This window comes from Schistocerca serialis, chromosome 8 (genome assembly GCF_023864345.2).
Source record: "Schistocerca serialis cubense isolate TAMUIC-IGC-003099 chromosome 8, iqSchSeri2.2, whole genome shotgun sequence".
NCBI classification, from domain to species: domain Eukaryota; kingdom Metazoa; phylum Arthropoda; class Insecta; order Orthoptera; family Acrididae; genus Schistocerca; species Schistocerca serialis.
Window position 1 is genome coordinate 378,010,370 of NC_064645.1, and position 20,834 is coordinate 378,031,203.

General features: G+C 36.7%; 1 protein-coding gene across 4 annotated transcripts in view; it reads left to right on the forward strand.

Moving 5' to 3' along the window:
- The window catches only part of LOC126416402 (excitatory amino acid transporter), a 444,232-nt gene extending 427,031 nt beyond the window's left edge, over nt 1-17,201 (forward strand). For all 4 annotated transcript variants that reach the window (XM_050084097.1, XM_050084096.1, XM_050084095.1 and 1 more), the window contains one exon: nt 16,815-17,201. In XM_050084097.1, coding sequence (XP_049940054.1) covers nt 16,815-16,952 — 138 coding nt within the window. In that variant the 3' untranslated portion in view covers nt 16,953-17,201. The remainder of the gene's footprint in view (nt 1-16,814) is intronic.
- The last annotated feature ends 3,633 nt before the right edge of the window (nt 17,202-20,834 follow it).

Consider the following 20,834-nt stretch of genomic DNA (forward strand, 5'->3'; position numbering starts at 1 on the left):
CCATTTTGGTATTTCGAAAGTATATATTCAAGCTCCAGCAATCACAGAGCTTTAGAGAAATCACAGCCTAATATAACAGCCACGACGCTCACTGTCGTAAAAGTTATTGCTGTTTGACAGCTGGAGCAACACTAGCACTCCAAGCAGCAAGAAAGGAGAGCTTCAGATGAGTTGTAAGCATAGTGTTTGTTTTGCATCCCTTTCCTACGTGATTTACGAAATATTAGAATTATTTTTTTGCCTTCAGGAGTTTGTGTAGTATCAGAAGACACAGATGTTTCTAAAAAGGATTCTAAAATAAGTGCAAGTAGGGATAAAACTCATGAATCCAGTGGCAAGTTCCAATACATCCGTGAAGAAACGCTTCTGACGTTTGATAGAACTGCAGCTTACCACTTTGATATCAATGGAATATAAACACACAGATTCACACATAAGAAGCACAGAGATGTACCTCTGCATGCATAAAGGATCGACACCCCATTTGTCATTCCATAGGCCTACTGCGTTTTAGTTATTGTTGCCTGTTGCCACAAGTACGATCTCCATCTTTATACTATCCTAAGTGGGACAAGCAACTGCCAAACAGTGGGGGAAATGTATTGTGAGTGTAAACCCCAAGTCCTTAAAAGCCAATAACACTGTCAGAAGTGCTGTCATATGTTAAATTTGCCATCAGAGACTTTTCATCTAATGATATATGCACCAGTTTTTCAGTATTGGAGAAATGCTGTATCTTCTGCTTTAAAAAGTGGAACATATTGTTACTTGTCCCACTTTTTATTTGTATGCCTTCCACATACCTCTATAATGCACACACTGATGGAAATATAAAATGTTCTGACAAAACCCGTATGCCTGAGTGCTGTAATGCGATAAATTTACAGCAAACAGCTTAGTTTTGTCTTTCCATCTTGCAGATGGCATGCTAATATGGTTTAACAACAACCCAAGGGCATCTTTTTTTTAAATATTGGGATCCTGTAGTCTTCAAAATTTGTTTGTCCTCCTTCACTTGATCCTTCTGATACAGTTTCTATTAGATTAGATTAGATTAATACTAGTTCCATGGATCATGAATACGATATTTCGTAATGATGTGGAACGAGTCGAATTTTCCAATACATGACATAATTAGGTTAATTTAACAACATACTTAAGTTAATATAACAACTTTTTTTTTTTTTTTTTTTTTTTTTTTTTTTTTTTTTTTTTTTTTTTTTTTTTTGCCCTTCATGAATATAGAATGGCAAGTCATTAATATATAATAAGAACAACAAAGGACCCAAGACTGACCCTTGTGGAACCCCATTCTTGATAGTTCCCCAGTTTGAGGAATGTGCTGATCTTTGCATGTTACGAGAACTACTTATTTCAACTTTCTGCACTCTTCCAGTTAGGTACGAATTAAACCATTTGTGCACTGTCCCACTCATGCCACAATACTTGAGCTTGTCTAGCAGAATTTCATGATTTACACAATCAAAAGCCTTTGAGAGATCACAAAAAATCCCAACGGGTGGTGTTCGGTTATTCAGATCATTCAAAATTTGACTGGTGAAAGCATATATGGCATTTTCTGTTGAAAAACCTTTCTGGAAACCAAACTGACATTTTGTTAGTACTTCATTTTTACAGATATGTGAAGCTACTCTTGAATACATTACTTTCTCAAAAATTTTGGATAAAGCTGTTAGAAGGGAGATTGGATGGTAATTGCTGACATCAGGTCTATCCCCCTTTTTTATGCAAAGGTATAACAATAGCATATTTCAGTCTATCAGGGAAAATGCCCTGTTCCAGAGAGCTATTACACAGGTGGCTGAGAATCTTACTTATCTGTTGAGAACAAGCTTTTGGTATTTTGCTGGAAATGCCATCAATTCCATGTGAGTTTTTGCTTTTAAGCAAGTTTATTATTTTCCTAATTTCAGAGGGAGAAGTGGGTGAGATTTCAATTGTATCAAATTGCATAGGTATGGCCTCTTCCATTAACAGCCTAGCATCTTCTAATGAACACCTGGATCCTACTATATCCACAACATTTAGAAAATGATTATTAAAAATATTTTCAACTTCTGACTTTTTGTTCGTAAAGTTTTCATTCAATTTGATGGTAATACTGTCTTCCTCTGCTCTTGGTTGACCTGTTTCTCTTTTAATAATATTCCAAATTGTTTTAATTTTATTATCAGAGTTGCTGATTTCAGACATGATACACATACTCCTGGATTTTTTAATAACTTTTCTTAATATAACACAGTAGTTTTTATAATTTTTGATAGTTTCTGGGTCACTACTCTTTCTTGCTGTCAGATACATTTCTCTTTTCCGGTTACAAGATATTTTTATATCCTTAGTAAGCCATAGATTGGCGACTCCATGTTGTCTTGTGCACTACGACCAGGTAACAGGTATACTTGAAAAAAGAGACAGCATTGGTCGTATATTTTTTACTATTGCAAAATCGATTTTCTGTCACTGAGTGACCATCTTCAGTGCTAGAAGTTAAAAATTTTTTCACATTACGATCAGAGAGTACAACATAGAAAATCACAATTACATCTGCATATGAACATAACACTTGTTAGAAACAAACCTATATTGTATAACTTAAATTGGGATGCACTGTTGTCACTAAGCTTACGGCAATCACATAGACTGAGGTCGCTGTTTACCTGCACTTGTTCAGCAGACCTCGGTGTGACAGGGCTTGACCGACACCCCCGGGATAACAAGGCCGTCCAGCAGTGTTAGTGACGTCACACTAAGCGGTCCATAGCCGACGCAGCAGTCCACGGACACCTCCGTACAGACGCGCCTCATGCTAACAATCTTCTGTCCGTCATACAGAAAGGAGCGAACTATAATTCCAACCAAAGACCTAATTATATGCATTCTTGTAAACAGCATAAAGGTTCATAACGAAATACCGATTACATATACGGGCAGGAATAAGTTTAATAGATTGAGGAACTTTGCCACTATTTTATAATTGTCAGAACACTATTTAGCTTTAAAACTCGCATACAGGTGGTAACAAATGCGAACTGACAGCAGGACTTAACATTTTCAAGCTATTACACTGAAAGTAAATTATCTTAAACACTGTCATACATAGCAAAACCCTCACAACTTTCGTTTACAATAAGGTAACAAGAGTTCGCTTTATCTCATAAAACACATGACTATTGTGAATTTACTCATATGTTCATGGTGACAGCTCTTTTCAAGAATTTTTACGAGTGTATCCTCACTAATAAAGAATGGAAACAAAAGATAGATATCAAATATTCTCCTTTTAACATAGACATCACTGAACACAAGATTCTGTCTTGCACTGTGATACTAAGGGACTGCTCTTTCCTTTAAGAAAAGCCTGACAATTTGAAGTTCACTCTGCTATTGAAGATACACTTCTTGAAACAATATTAAAAATGTTATAAAAGGTAAGGAAATGAAAAACAACCAAGTGCATTACATGTAAGAATGTGAGCAAAAGGCTGAGGCTCTCTTTACTTATCATTTTCAATCTCTCTACAGCTTTTCCGCGTAGAAATCACCAACTGCAAGTCTCATTATTGCTGTCTGTTACTAGCAAAGTACTTTTCTATTTAGAAAACCTGACAATTTGATGTTCATTCTGGTACTGAAGATAAACACTTTTCAGAGGAGTTCTAGAACCTATTCCTGCCCGTATATGTAATTTGGTCTTTGGTTCGAATTATAGTTCGCTCCTTTCTGTATGACGGACAGAAGATCGTTAGCATCAGGCGCGTCTGTACGGAGGTGTCCGTGGACTGCTGCGTCGGCTATGGGCCGCTTAGTGTGACGTCACTAACACTGCTGGACGGCCTTGTTATCCCGGGGGTGTCGGCTTGACACGCCCTCTATGTGACATGTGTCACGTAAAGACATAGTGTTATTGGTTTTGCGAATTATTAACACTAAATAACTCTTGTACTTTTGTGAATGGTGTAGTAATTCAAATTTAAAATGTGCGTACAACACATAGCAGATGCAGGAGAATATCTAAAATACATTGGCATATTGTTTTTTATAAACTATAAAACATAAAATAGATCGATGATAAGTTGTTAGAGTGCAGAACATTTACAAGGCAAAAGATAATGCCAAAGAATAATAAATGAACAACATAAAAAGAGGCGCAACACAGGTCTTTCTTAAAAAACGTAACACCCACCATCTGGCGTGGGAAGTCAAAAGTACAACGTTCGTAATTTATGTAACAAACGTTAATACCAAGGAGTCAATATTTAAAAAATAATAACGTTAATACCAAGGAGTCAAATATATAAAAAATAATCACAGTACGAAACTGCCGTTACTTAATAATTAAAATGCCGTGCAAATGTAAGGTGCGAACAAGTAGTATACATCAATCATCGAGAAACCATCATGAGGAAGGACAAGTAATAGTGTCACTTATACCAAAATGTACATTGTACTTTAGAGAAATTAAACATAGACTATGCACGATATCCAGCACTTTATCACTTTACGTAATTACATTTAATGTATGTTAACAATTCTTTTGCTATTTGAATAAGTGCTGGATATCGTGCATAGTCTACGTTTAATTTCTCTAAAGTACAATGTACATTTTGGTATAAGTGACACTATTACTTGTCCTTCCTCATGATGGTTTCTCGATGATTGATGTATACTACTTGTTCGCACCTTACATTTGCACGGCATTTTAATTATTAAGTAACGGCAGTTTCGTACTGTGATTATTTTTTATATATTTGACTCCTTGGTATTAACGTTATTATTTTTTAAATATTGACTCCTTGGTATTAACGTTTGTTACATAAATTACGAACGTTGTACTTTTGACTTCCCACGCCAGATGGTGGGTGTTACGTTTTTTAAGAAAGACCTGTGTTGCGCCTCTTTTTATGTTGTTCATTTATTATTCTTTGGCATTATCTTTTGCCTTGTAAATGTTCTGCACTCTAACAACTTATCATCGATCTATTTTATGTTTTATAGTTTATAAAAAACAATATGCCAATGTATTTTAGATATTCTCCTGCGTCTGCTATGTGTTGTACGCACATTTTAAATTTGAATTACTACACCATTCACAAAAGTACAAGAATTATTTAGTGTTAATAATTCGCAAAACCAATAACACTATGTCTTCACGTGACACATGTCACATAGAAGGCGTGTCAAGCCCCGTCACACCGAGGTCTGCTGAACAAGTGCAGGTAAACAGCGACCTCAGTCTATGTGATTGCCGTAAGCTTAGTGACAACAGTGCATTCCAATTTAAGTTATACAATATAGGTTTGTTTCTAACAAGTGTCATGTTCATATGCAGATGTAATTGTGATTTTCTATGTTGTAATCTCTGATCGTAATGTGAAAAAATTTTTAACTTCTAGCACTGAAGATGGTCACTCAGTGACAGAAAATCGATTTTGCAATAGTAAAAAATATACGACCAATACTGTCTCTTTTTTCAAGTATAACAGTTTCTGTTGCTGTATGTAGTTCCTTGTCCCACAACAGTTTTGTACCAAGTCTAATGATCTGCACATTCTGATACTCTGCACGCTTGTTCTAAACAGGAATAACTGCACTTAATTTTACCACTTCATTGTCAAAGTAGGTCTATGTTGACAATTCAGATGAATCTGGCACTGATGTATAGAGTTGTACTGGCTGCTTTAGTGCCACAGGAGTGTGTTACAGCTTTAGACGGGCTGTCGAACCTTTATGGCAGTCTCCTCTTTATCATCAGTTGAGGTGGCGTAGTTAGAATGCAGGGTATAGTGGACAAGGAAAAAAATTTCCCGAATTTTTCCCGGTTAAAAATAAATTTTCTCCCGGGTGAAAACATACTTTCTCCGTGTTAAGTGACAGTATATTTTCCTTCAGAACTGCAAAACTTAGTAATCCTTTGAATGGTTATGGTACAATTTCTCGCCACTTTAGAAAACAAAACTCAGGGGAAAAGACACGTTTTGGACATATCTTTGATCTGCAGCAACATGTACGCTGCGAATATTCGTATTACGAAAGTATACATTGGAACTCCACCAAACACCGCATGTTACTTTCCGAATCATTGAAATCAAGCTTGCAATGCGTTTTTGTAAGCCAGTCATAGCTCATGTCATGCGATCTGACCAGCAGATGACAGCATATATTCAGAGTAGTGGTGGGCAGGAAATCGCGTATCTGTTAGAAATCACAGTGATTGAGAAGTCACAGATATCACAATAACAACTTTACAAAATCTAACTGCGATTTCAGTCACAGTTAGCAGTCGGAAGTAGCATTTCACATTCAACGCTGTGAGTCATCTGTGGGCCGAATTCCATACTCCTTTCTGCGATTTCAGTGACAAGTCGCGGCTAGAAGTCGCAAGTAGCAACTAAAAAGCGCAGTAAACAGTGCCATCTGTAGGCCAAAGTCCGTACTACGCTCATCTCTGCGTCACGCTATCGAGTCAAACTGCGATTTCCGTGACAAGTCGCAACTAAGAGTCGCAAGTAGCAACTAAAAAGTGCAGTTAGCACTGCCATCTGTTGAGCAAAGTTCATACTACGCTATTCGCTACTGAGTCAAACTGCGATTTTTGTGACAAATCGCAACTAAGAGTCGCAAGTAGCAGCTAAAAAGCGCAGTTAACTTACTTTCCCTAGTGCCATCTGTTGACCGACGTACGTACTTCGTTATGAGAGCCTTGTGCCTCACGAGATCGATGTGCTGTGTGTGCATATGAAGGGCTTATTTCAATAGTGGTACAAGTCCATTTTTGTTCATTTTGAGATACAGAGTCGTAAAGTTAAATAAGCGCTGAAAAATCTGCAGTTGAGATACCAGAAATATTCAAGCATATGGCTTCTTGCTAGAGATGAACCTTTATTTATGTTTGTTTGGATCATTAATTTCAGAAGCATTATAGACAGGAAAGTGGGGGTAATGGACTTGTACCACAATTGAAATAAGCCCTTCATATTATATGACGACATGCACATTCAGCATCAGTTATGATTGGTCAAATACTGCTGTTACTCTGAATGTATTATATTAATAAGAAGCAACATTGCCTTTTTCTCCTGAAAATATAAAGTAACGTAACAAATGTGTTTGATTCTGCTTTAGTTGACCTTTTTTTTCGCGTGTTACGCTTTAAGATATATCACACAAATGTGCCAGTAAAATTTTTAATAATGACCCTGATCTTCAGGGTTCGAAATTCTTCTAACTGGCTCGTCATCAAAGAGTTGATTTTTAAATGAGAGTCAAACACTCTGTGATTTAAGAAATTCATGGTACATTCTCGCACATAGTTCAACCTATGTAAAAGTAATGCTTTACAAACCACCTTTCGCAATATTTTCCCGCGACCTGTTAGAAATAGGTTCATTTCAGCAGTTGCCAGAGAGCGCAGATAACAAGCAAAACCGCACTTGTGCAGCTGCCATGATGTAGGAAGCCCCTATGTATGTTCATGTAAAACAACGAAAGATCGTACATTATGTCGTAAAAGTAACAAGACATCAGTGGATACTCCAAGTGCATCGGAATTTCGTGAACCATACTAAAATGTGCACATTTAAAATGCATACTTCAAAGTGCACATTCGTATGTCCAGATTCCCAATGAAGTAGACCTCGACCAGATATTAAGCTTTTCAATGTGGTTTTCGGGATGTAAATTTAATTGGAGCACCAGTACTGTATTATATCATGTTTGGTTCTTTATTATGGCATAATGCCATACATGCTAGAAGATGAAAACGTGCACTTGAAATGCAGCGAACAGTTGAAATTATCCAGTACTGTGAATTAACCATTTCATTTCAAACATATTGAGTGCCTCTGCGGAAAAAGGTTAATAAAAGTCAAATTCCTTTAGCAAACAGCCAAAAATAACTTAATTGCTCTGCAAGGCGATTAATGCTTGTCTGTCAGAAAGGTGCAAATAAAATAAAATCTGAAACTAATAACATATTTTAGCCTTCTGTAATTATGTGAATGTATTTTAATTCACTTGATAGCTCCTGGCCACAGATATCTGTTTTGTTTTCATTTGACATCAGAGTAAACGTAGGTGAAACAGCAAAATCACTAAATGTAAATATGGGGGTGCAGCAAGGTCCAGTCTTGGGTCCTTTGCTGTTCTTAATATATATTAATGACTTGCCATTCTATATTCACGAAGATGCAAAGCTAGTACTTTTTGCCGATGATACAAGTATAGCTATCACACCCAACAGACAAGAATTAACTGGTGAAATTGTAAACGATGTTTTTCAGAAAATCTTTAAGTGGTTCTCTGCAAATGGGCTCTCATTAAACTTTGACAAAACACAGTATATACAGTTCCACACAGTAAATGGAATGACCCCATTAATAAATATAGACTTCGATCATAAGTCGGTAGCTAAGGTAGAATATTCAAAATTACTAGGTGCATGCATTGATGAGGGGTTGAACTGGAAAAAAAAACACACTGAGGATCTGCTGAAACGTTTGAGGTCAGCTACTTATGCTATTAGGGTCATTGCAAATTTTGCCAATATACTTCTGAGTAAATTAGCATACCACGCCTATTTTCATTCTCTGCTTTCGTATGGCATCATAGTCTGAGGTAACTCATCATTGAGTAAAAAAGTGTTCATTGCACAAAAGCGTGTAATCAGGATAATTGCTGGAGCTCATCCAAGATCATCCTGCAGACACTTATTTAAAGAGCTAGAAATCTTCACTGTAGCCTCACAATATATATATATATTCTCTTATGAAATTTGTTATTAACAATCCGAACGAATTCAAAAGTAATAGCAGTGTACAAGGCTACAACACTAGGAGAAAGGATGATCTTCACTACTCAAGGTTAAATCTAACTTTGGCTCAGAAGGGGGTAAATTATGCTGCCACAAAAGTCTTTGGTCACTTACCTAACAGCATCAAAAGTCTAACAGATAACCATATAGCATTTAAAAGGAAATTAAAAGAATTTCTGAATGGAAACTCCTTCTACTCATTACATGAATTTTTGGATATAGTAAGTGGGTTATTTCCCAACCTCAAAGAAATTTGTCTTATGTAATATCTTGTATAGACACCTTTTATTAACCTGACACGTTCCACATCATGCGTCGAAGGTAAAAGTTCGAAATGTGTCTCCACAAAAACGTAAATTTTGAGACAAAAAAGAAATCATGTGAAAACTGCAAGGGTGAAATTACGAAGCTAAATGAACGAATTAGTAGCCTACAGTTCATAATCAATGCCCTGAAAATGGATATTACTAAAATTCAAGAAAGAAAAACCGAAGTGAACACGCCACGTTTTCTGCAAGATAGTTTGACAGTTTCCGAAAAGTGGACAAAGGTGAAGTGCAGCGGCCGCAAACAAAAAGTACAAGATCGAGAGAATTGTGGAATAAAGGTAAGCTTCGTGCACAACAACTTATTTCAAGTACTTTCCACAACAGATGGTGGAAGTGCAGTGTTTAGTGATCGTGCTCATGAACCATGTCAAAAGCAAAAGGATCTTGTAGATAAGCCAGAACAAAAGAATTCGTTAACGCAGAAAAATAAGAAATCCAACGTAAATTTAGTAAACAAACATCTGCCGACCTTATGTAGTTCCGATGGATTATCGGCTTGTGTGAAAAAGAAAGAGGAAATAAACGGCTCAGTTAGGGCTACATGTTGTAGCTCCAAAACAATTACAAAAATCGAAATATATTCAGACAGCCAAGGGCGAAACATAGCTACTGACTTTCGTAATAAAAGCAATGTGAACTTAACTTCCATGGCGAAACCAGGTGCGAAATTCTGCACAGCAACTGCAATAAGCCACGAAAAAATTCCCACATTAAGCAACAAAGACTTTGCCGTTTTCCTGGCGGGAACAAACGACGTCGCAAGAAATGAAAAACAAGATCTGTAGCTTTCACTAAAAAGGCGACTGTATGAACTAAGATGTACTAAAGTCATTGTATTTTCAGTACCACATCGTCATGACCTAGTGGAATGGTCCTGCTTTAACAAAGAAGTGGAAAGTGCAAATAGTGAGATGAAACAGATATGCAAATGATTCAAAAAATGTGACTTTCATTGATATAAGCAAACTAGGAAAGAGACTCCATACTAGACATGGTTTCCACTTAAATAGATTAGGAAAAAATTTCGTAATTGCAAAAATAATAGAAATAGTAAATGCCAAAACGAAAGTAAGTTGTAACACTTCAAATGTAATTCCCCTCAAGGACAAGACCCACAAACTACTTGGTGAATCTGAAAATGAAGCATCACCACTACAAGACATGTGTGATGTTCTGACATTGAAAGAAAACACCCCAAGTGCTAGCAGTTCACAAGGAAGCATATCAATAACAACAGAACCAACACCTGAAGTATCAGAAACAGATACACCATCATCATCATCATCAACAACAGCAACAACAACAACAGAAATGACAGCATCAATGACACCGGGAGCTACACCAGCAGCAGCAGCAAGCAACTCACCATATCCTAGTGAACGACCTACAAGGTGTAGAAAATCTGCCCTTCTGGAGGATTTTTGGTACCTCGCCAGGGCAAGGAACGGAGTATGACACCACAAAATGTAAATACAAATGTAACCAGTTCTCATCCTCATCACCTGGAGATTCTAAGCTTAAACATTCAGTGTCTTAGAAATAAATCATTAGAACTTGAGGTAGCTATGAACAGTGCAAATATTGACTGCATGTGCATTGTGGAGCATTGGTGCGGAAGTTTTGAACTAAGTAGCATTAATATTCATCCGTTTAAGTTGGCAAGCCAATATTGTGGAAAAAATACCAAAAATGGAGGTGTATGTATATTTACCAAACCAAGTATCAGCTATAAAAGAAGGTGTGAAGCTGAATCATTGAGTGTGGAAAATCATTTTGAAGCTGCAGCTGTGCAGTTGAATGAAATACAGGGAAAAGTCATAGTCATAGCAATATACCGACCACCTACTGGTGATGCAGACATATTCTTTAATCAATTAGAAATATTGCTTAACGCTCTGTTCACCGATAGAGCCACTGTAGTTGTGTGTGGGGACTTCAGTATTAATCTTATGAGTGAAAGTAGGCTAAAAGATCAGTTCCTAAATCTGTTATGTAGTTTCAACCTGGTTCCGCACATACACACACCCACAAGAATAACAAATAATACAGTCAGTCTTATTGATAATATATTTTCAAATGCAGGGCGCACAGAAGTTGAAGTGACAAATACTGATTTGGGATTATCAGACCACAATGCTCTTGTCCTCAAAATCACTTCAAGGCCACTGAAAGAGAAAAAAACACACTTCATGTATAAAAGAAATTTTCCTACAAAGAACTGTGTAGAATTCATAAATATGCTAACTAATGAGGCTTGGGCAGAAGTACTATCCCTAACAAATACAAATGATGCATGTAACACATTTTCTTCCATTTTCATGGGATATTTTGAAATGTGTTTTCCAAAAAAGCTGTCAAAAATCAGGTCACATGGCAATACAAAGCCAAGTTCTTGGATCACAGCTGGCACCAAAACTTCCTGTGGAAGTTTTGATGCCCACAATTCATAGAATATGTCAGGAATTACAAGAGGGTATACAGAAAAGTAGTTGCTACAGCAAAATTCATGAGTAATGATAGTTTTATAAGACAGTCTGAAAACAAATCAAAAGCCGTATGGGGTATTGTGAAGACTGAAACAGGGAAGAGTTGTAAAAACCGGGACATTAGCCTCAAAAATTTAAAAAATGTCAATATTAATAAACAAGATTTGCCAAATTATATTAACAATTATTTCATAAAGGCAACAACTTCATTAAGCTTAAAATTTACAAACAAAGAAAAACCTGAATATCCAAAAACAGCTTGTAGGATGAGGGTAGAGCCAACAAATGAGGGTGAAGTGTTGAAAGTGATACAAAGCTTGAAACCCAAAATGTTGTCTGGCATATATGAGCTGCCTGTGTCAATCATAACAAGGACACCACCACAAATTGCAAAGCCCTTTGCACACATAGCCAATTTATCATTCAGTGAAGGAGCTTTTCCAGAAAGGCTGAAAATTTCAAAAGTGAAGGACCCACATTGCACATTTTCAGACAAATGCCGACTTTCATAACTACAATACCCGTAATAGCGCAGCACTCCATACTCAGCGAATAAAAAGAACGAATACACAAAGGCATGTGAGCCATATCGGTGCAAAACTACAACGCACTGCCAGTCAACATCAGGCAGTTAGAAGATGATGATAAATTTAAAACAGAATTTAAAAAATTTCTGGTAGAACAATGTTTTTATTGTGTAAATGACTACGTAGCTCAATAAATTTTTTCTGATGATATTTATAAAGGCAAAATGGAAAATACTCAATATGTACCTAATCATTCATTACCTAATCATTCATTACATTACATACTTAAAGGACAGCTGTTGTGTGATGTAAATATATACTTAAGCAGTGTGGTGTATATAAGGACTTGCTGTTTAGGGAGGACAAAACTAAAGCCTTATGAAAAACAGACTATGCATTTAAAATAACAAGCAGGGGTGTATATAGGCTATATTACTTACATTGTATTATTATTAATCTCATTGTATTATTTTGTTTTGTACTTTTTTACGTATATATTGTTTGTGTCCATTTCTCTGAAATGGCTTGACAACATCCGTACAATATTTATTGTCAACGATGGATAAATAAAATAAATAAATTACGAAGTGTCATATTCATGATCTATGGAGCAAGTACTAATCTAATCTAATCTGGAGACTACCCACTATAACAGACTGCTCTGCGCATCAGCCCCGGATCTGCGATATTTGCTAATCAGATCAATACACGCAAAAAAAAAAATCGATTTTTCAAAAATATGTTCGTCTTGTAGCACACACCTTTCTGAAAAGTCTGAAACATAAAACATGTGTGTTCGAGGAAATGTAAGACATGTTATTTGGTCTTAAGTGTGCCAAAGTGCAGTGTCACGCCTCTTCATACAGCATTCTTCTATCGCGCGTTACTGTATTTCGCTCTGCAGAATTGAAAGGTGTATATTTTGTAATGGATGCCATCAAACTATATTTAGGACAGTGGAAATTGAAATGTTGTGTGGTGCCTCTCCTGCTCGCAGTTGGCTGGTTTGACAGCCTGCCCATCATTAAAAAAAAAAAAATCTTCAGAAAATTTGTGCTCTTTATTGCCTATTAGGTAATAACTTGCTGTTTTGTGTGACAAAATTAAATATAGGGTACATAAAACCAATAAAGAGAAGAGACAAGCAAGAAAGTACACATTTCTTCAATCCTTAGATCCTAGCATTTTTCCCCCCTCTCTAATCTTGCTACAACTTTACATGGCGCGCTTTCCTGTATGCCAAAGAATGTATTACCTCATCAAAGTTCTTCAAACGTTTTGCTACATGAAAATGTGAAATGTCGTTATCTAATACTGAAAAAGCTCTTAATACAAATAATACCCAAGACTGATGTGGTTTCTTGAACTGATTACGTCTAGTTTGTCACTATCTGCTAGGTAAAACAAAATAGGCCTTTCTAACATTGCAGCAATTTTGCAACACACTAAATAAACGAGACTGTTTTGGCACAAATGGTCATTTTTATAACACAAAAGAATGTAATTCACGAAGTACCAATATCAAATGCCTGTCAGGCCAAGCAAAAAGCTGTATGTAAGGAAATAGTTTCACATTTCATTCATATGCACCAGTTTCTCAAGCATGAGATCGAAAAGTAGTATTACGAAATTTTTATATAAATTTGAAATAGTCTTATTTTTCCATAATTTGTATGATGTCCCCATTTCTTCTCCTACTTAGTTCTAATAAACAAATCACCACCAATTTTGTAGCTTTTCCTGCCATTGTCAAAATTTGTTCGCCGATTAACTTCACTAACCCTACCGGAATCACAGATTTAGCTATCCCGCGATTATTTTCCGGTTAGTCGTTATTATATGTTTGTACAACACGTTTCCCGCGTTACTTCCAGAATAGAACTTACGCGCCTACTAGCCAGGGACTGTACAACTGGTCCTTACTAGTGTAGTGATCTGGCCAAAAATTTTGTCAAAATTTCATTTTCTTGGGTACACTGAGAAGATAATACTTAATCTTTCTCACCTCTTATTCCTGTTAGTTGTTTATTTCCATTCTGGTAGTCTGAATCCATGGATTTCGCTAGTAATTATAACAACGCTGAACATTCGCAAACCCAATCATCCACATAATTGGACAGTGTTTGGTATTCATGCGTCGGGCTTTACTCCGCTCAGCTCGTATAGCCCCGTCCCCTTCTGTCTGCAGAAAGTTTATTTCTAGATGTGACATGTATTCTCCTGACAGAGAAATCATGTACACTATGCACGCATTCAAAAATCAACTTATGATTCATTCAGAAATCAACTTAAAATTTGTTCAAAAACCAACAGGGATGTGCTTCAAAATCATATAAATAATCGATAGACCATAGTGTGCTGGATGCTTGGCGCTTTGTGAAACAAGTTTCTTTTCCTCAAGAATATGAATTTGGCGTCCCCTTTTCCCGTTAGCATTTAGCTGCTTGCTGCGACTGCTTGCACAGCTAACGGAGAATCTACCACTCAAACGCGACTCAACTGCACATGCACATGCGCATGAGCCCGCTTGTAGCTGCTAAAATTAATCCAATGTAAACAGTTGCAACTTCACACTCATCGGAGGCAATTTGTTGTTATGAAGCACTGCACAGTCTTCCTAAAACCTTTGACACATTTTGCTGTTGGCAGACGCTTGCGTGAGCACTGTGTCATTGCTGTATATGGTGCCTTTCCTTTGCAATTTATGTTTTATTGTTGAATATTATTCTGCAGTAGCGGGATACAGTAATATAGAGTATGGGTTCTTATGTCAAAATTACAAAAATTTATCAGAAAAGTAAAACAAGGAAAAATTCCTGGAATTCTAAAAAATTCCCGGTTTTCTCCCGGATTAAAAAGTTCCCGATTTTTTTCCGGATGTCCCTTTTGTCCCAGGTCGTATACACCATGACAATGTCAAACAATGTGGTTAACTGCATTCCACACGAGTTTGTTTTTGTCTGCATTCATGAACTGTTTTTCTTTTTTTTTTTTTTTTTTTTTCGACGTATAGTGGACAAAACATTATTATAAAGGTAAACAGGATCTTTTTTTATAAGGTCTTCTCGTCTGCTGTTGACTAGCCATTTTCTGGTCCTAAAACGAAACATTAATCATCAATATACATGTAATTTGCAAGAGAATCCTGACGATGCACTTTAGGAACATGATGGTATAAAACTCTCAGGGTCCTTAGGAAACCTAAAAAAAGAGATGTGGTATCTTCTTCTTCTTGTTTGCTGCAATTTATTGCGGTACGCTATGCTTCCATTTGTAAAATCATTGTACAAACCAAAATAAACAATTACTTTTCGTTTTCACGATTGCGCCTAACTCGGAGTTCAACTTACTGGCCACTTAGTGTGCTGCTGGCGCAGCAGGCAACAAAATCGAGGCGAAGTGTTGCGACTGTTATGTTACATTGTGGTAAAATTCTTTGTCAGAGTATCAGTTCTTACCAGTCAAAATTACAAAAAATTAACTTAAAACTAAAGCAATGAAAAAATTCCCGGAATTATAAAAAAAAATCCCAGTTGTCCCGGAGCGTATGTACCCTGCTTGTGTAGTATGCATTTCTGCCGCTAGACATCGGATAGTGCAACTCGTCGTCAGTTCTGTGCCACCCATGTTGCCGGTGTTGTTGACCTGGCTTGTTAAGTTCACCTGCAGGGATTGTTTTTGCTAGCGCTCTTTTGTTCTTGTTTGGTTTTTTGTGATTGCAAGTTCAAGTGAACAAAGTGCAGATGTGAAATTTTCTTTTCTACTCTGTAAAAATGCTGCTGAACCTGTTCTGATGTTGAAAACAGCTTACCAAGCTTACACTATGGGAAAAATGAAGTGCATGAGTGGTTTCTCAATGTAAAAATGGCAACATGTCGCTTGGTGACAAACCTCATTCTAGACATCCATTAACTGCCCGAATCGACGAAAGTATCAAAAAAATTAGAGAGCTTGTGCTCATAGACCACCAATAAAATCTTTTATTTGGAAGTTTTAAGAAGATTGCACAACAGTGTGCAGATTAGATTAGATTAAATTAGATTAGATTAGTACTTGTTCCATAGATCATGAATATGACACTTCGTAATGATGTGGAATGTGTCAGGTTAATAAAAGATGTCTATACAAGATATTACATTAGACAAAAAATTACATGAAACTCAATATTCTTAATTTTTTTTATTTCTGTGCATTAAAAAATACCCGGTTTGTGGCAGACAGGAGATTGGTTCACACACCTGCACACACAACCATCTCTCGTAGACACCTTTGGCTAAAAATGTCAAGGTTCTGCTGCCCCATGCACCTCCCTCACCTCACCCAGCTCAATGCAACTTTTTCTTACTTCCACACATGAAGAGGGGCATGAAAGGACACCATTTTGGCAACACTGGAGAAATCAAGAAAAAAACTAGGGAGGAACTGTCGGCCATTTCTGAAGATGACAAAAACTTTTTGAGGAGTGGAAGCACCAGTGGGACAAATGTATTAGTTGTAATAGAGAGTATTTTGAAGAGGATAAGGTTGTATTGTAAACAATTTGAAAATGTATTTTGAAATTTTTTTATAACCCCTCATATGCCATAGTGTTGTCATGTGCAGAGAGAGATTTTCTTATTCTATTACTGCTTTTTTTTTCCAGCCTGATCGTGTGTTGATTCAAAATAACCATCTTCTTCCTGTTCATCTTAGTGATTGTGGTGAAAAGACTGTGGAACCTGAAATTATAGTTGTAGAAGTTCAAGCACACTTGAAAAATGGCAACGTTAGAAACCTGTAAATTTTATACAATTATCATAACTTACAGTATGTGCAATTCCATGATACTGAATGTATGGTATCATAAGTTTATAGCTCTTTTAGTTTAGTCAAGAATAGTTTAAAAAGTATTTCATAATGATTGTGTAGGTCTGTGATAAATATCAGGAACCATATTTAGGAAGTATTCTTATAATGTAAAATATGTTGTAGTATTATTGTGACTTATCAAGAACCTGTAAAAAAAAAAAAAAAAAAAAAGGGGGGCAGACATCAAGACAGCAACAAATGAACTGGAGAATTTTAGAAGCAGTCTTTCATATAATCCACATATACTACATAGTGAGGAAATAAGTATACAACACACCCAGTACTTACTTATAATATGAACAATATCACCCTTTTGCTCCACCGCTAACTGAGAAGCAAAATTCACACATATCATCAGAAATCTGTAATTGTCGCAGTCAGCACTTCTCTAGTGTGTGAATATTTAAGCAGGTTTTTGTCACCAGCATTCTCTCTGGATCTCTATGCAACTCAAATTTATTTGGATAATAGTGTTTTTTAACATCAAGGTAACTGTGTTTATAAACTAAATGTCCCACAACTATATTTTGCAAATCTGTGCACGACAAAAATTTGAATTTAATATTAGCCATTCAATAACTCCAATAATGAAAACAATAATGCAAAATGTACTAACCAGGTGGTTATTTCTAATATTTGTAATTCCCCATTCAGTGCTGCATTGTGCGCTAATGCTTTTTTGTCACACACCGACTTATTTGCTCGTAATTATTTCAAGATACTTGTATTGTGTGTCTCCTCATTTTCTATAAAATAAATGTTACTAGTACCTGACAGAAAGAGTGACAAATAAAAGGAGAGGTTATAACACAACCACCCTACTCCACCTCCCCCTCCCCTATAAGGCTGTCATTTTACAGTATTATATAGTAGGAATTTATCTGATGTTTTCACAGCCTCAATGATTGATGGAATGTTTTGGGTTAGAAATACAAAAACTTGAAATCATTAATTTGTTATTCACTGTCATTTTCTCTATCATAAATGGAAAATACTTAGTTGTGCCACCCAATCGTCTGACATTATTGTAGCTGTATTCTCCAGTTAATTTTGATGTATTTGACTTATATGTGATGTTCATAGTACCTGAATACCCTCATGACATTCAATGCAACTGTATTATTACATTTACATACATTCATGTAAATAAATAATTTTATTGAATCATTATTGAAGTTAATTGAAAACATATTGACTCTTCTTTGTAATTGTAATGCAATTCTAAGGTATAGAGAGAGAGATGGGTAATAGTGAATATGTACAAGAACCAAGATATAACAGTAAGAGTGGATGACCAAGAATGAAATGCTCAAATTAAAGAGAGTGTAAGGCAATGATGTAGTCTTTCACCACTACTGTTGAATCTATACACAAAAAAGCAATGACAGAAACAAAAGAAAAATTCAAGAGGGGGATTAAAATTCAGAGTGAAAGGATATCAATCACATTCTCTACCAGGGTTTCGATTACCTCTCGTCATTGCCCTAAAATGAGAAATATACTACCCACTATCCTTCCTGTCCCTCCCACATTGTTATTCCACTGCCCACCGAACCGAGACAATATGCTGAGGAGTTCCATCTCTGTCCCCAACCCTTGCCTCATGGCCCAGATACCTGAAATAGACCTAGATGCAAGACCTATCCCATACATCTTCCCATGACCACCTTCTCAAGTCCAGTCAAAAGCATTGCTTAGCCCGTCAGAAGAGAACTACCTGTGAAAGCAGTCACATGATCTACAAGCTAAGCTACAACCACTATGCTGTGTTCCATGTGGGCATGACAACCACAAAGCTACCTGTCCACATGAATGGCCACTGACAAACAGTGGCCAAGAAACAGCTGGACCACTGAGTTGCTGAACACACTGCCCAACTCAACGTTCTGCACTTCAGTAACTGCTTCACAGTCTGTGCTATGTGCATGCACCAACTCTAGTCTTTCTGAACTGTGCCAGTGGGAACTCTCCTTGCAATATATACTACGTCCCTGAGGCTGGCCTCAACCTACATTAGTTACTGTCCTTCACACACCTATTCCCTTCCCTCTTCCCACTCCAGCACTACACAGCCCTCTATTCCACCAGCACACTTAGTCTTTTTACTTCTCTCCTTTTTCGCTCTGTATTCAGATATTCTAAAAAGCCATATTCACGCTTACGTGAGGCCAAACAACAAAATAATCGAATGCTTTGGTTAGATGATATTCAATAGCTATCAAGTAATCATCTGTTTTTATTTGAACCTCAATATCTACCAAAAGTACAAACTAGAACAAGTCATGTACGTGAAAAATATAAAATACGAACATACCTATTACGAATTTTGCACTTTAGATTTTTCTTGTACATTACTTACATATTTCTGTACTTTTGGTAGTTACCATATGAGCATGATCCACAACTGATAGCAGCAGATATAAAGGTTCAGATAAAGGCAAGTGATAGTCAAAATGTGTTTTTCCAGAAGCAGAAGTATCGTCTGTTTATCTGAAAAAATGGGGAGGTTTCATGCTACTGACTCAGACACATTCCTCAAAGTCTTCCATAAACAAACTGGCAATAATAGGTGACAAGAGACTTCCCATCACAACTCTGTCTGTCTGGTCACTGAATAAAAGGTATATGGAAGTCAACACATGTCAAACAGATTAGTTAGATCAACACCAAACTTATCCTCAATTAACCATAATGAGTTAGACACAGGAACACGATTGAAGAGAGATACCACATCAATGCTTACAAAAATACCCCTGTACATTCAAATGCAATCTCTCTCATAGATGTAAGAAATCTGCCAAGTTCTTAATGTGGAAGTGCTGAGTCGCAGATAGGCACAACAAAAAGACTGTTCCAAATAAAGGTCTCAGTCTGAAAGGAAGGCCTTCATCAAAAATACACACACATACACACTGCAAACGCAATTATCACACAGTTGTGTTTGCATGTGCGTGTGTATGTGTGTGTGTGTGTGTGTGTGTGTGTGTGTGTGTCGTCTATTTTTGACAAAGGCCTTACGGGCCAACAGGTTTATTTGGAACAGTCTTTTTGTTGAGCCTATCTGTGACTCAGCATCTCCACTAATGGTGAGTAGCAACTTTCCTTTTCATAATATTTTTATATTCCATCCTGGATTTTCCACTGTTCAAGTTCTTAATGTGTTGCATACACCAACCTACTAATGGGTTCAATAGAATGGTAAGGTGTTTTGCTACACATTATGTTGAACCACGAATGTTATTGACAATGAGCCTAAGACTACCACCTTCCTTGAGCACCTTCAGAAGGCTATGTAATCTAGATTAGAGGGATTACATTTGAATGATGCTGATATTTTGATGTGTTCTCTTTCTCCATTTGTGTTCCTGAATCTGACTCATTACAGTCAACTGAGGTTTGATTGAGTTTGAAGTAATGACCATATTTTGGCATACCCGTTCAATGAACAGTATTATGAAAAGACTAAAGTGGTTGCGATGGAAAACCCTTTGTCACCTGCTATTGCCAATTTGTACACAGAAAACATCGAGGAACATGCCTTGGAGTTTGTGGCATTGACAGCTACAGTATTTTCAGATATGTAGAAGGTACTTTTGTTGTTTGGCCTCATAAAAGTAAGGATTTAAATGGTCTTTCGGAACACCTGGATTCAATGTATCAAAATATTAGTTTCCCCTTCCTCGACATGTTGAACAGGAAGAAGGCTGATGGTACATTGGGACATGTTTATAGGTCAATCACACAGCCTTGTATCTACAGGTTGATAGTCGTTACCATCAGGCTCAGCACGAAGGAGTATTTCATATCATGGTTC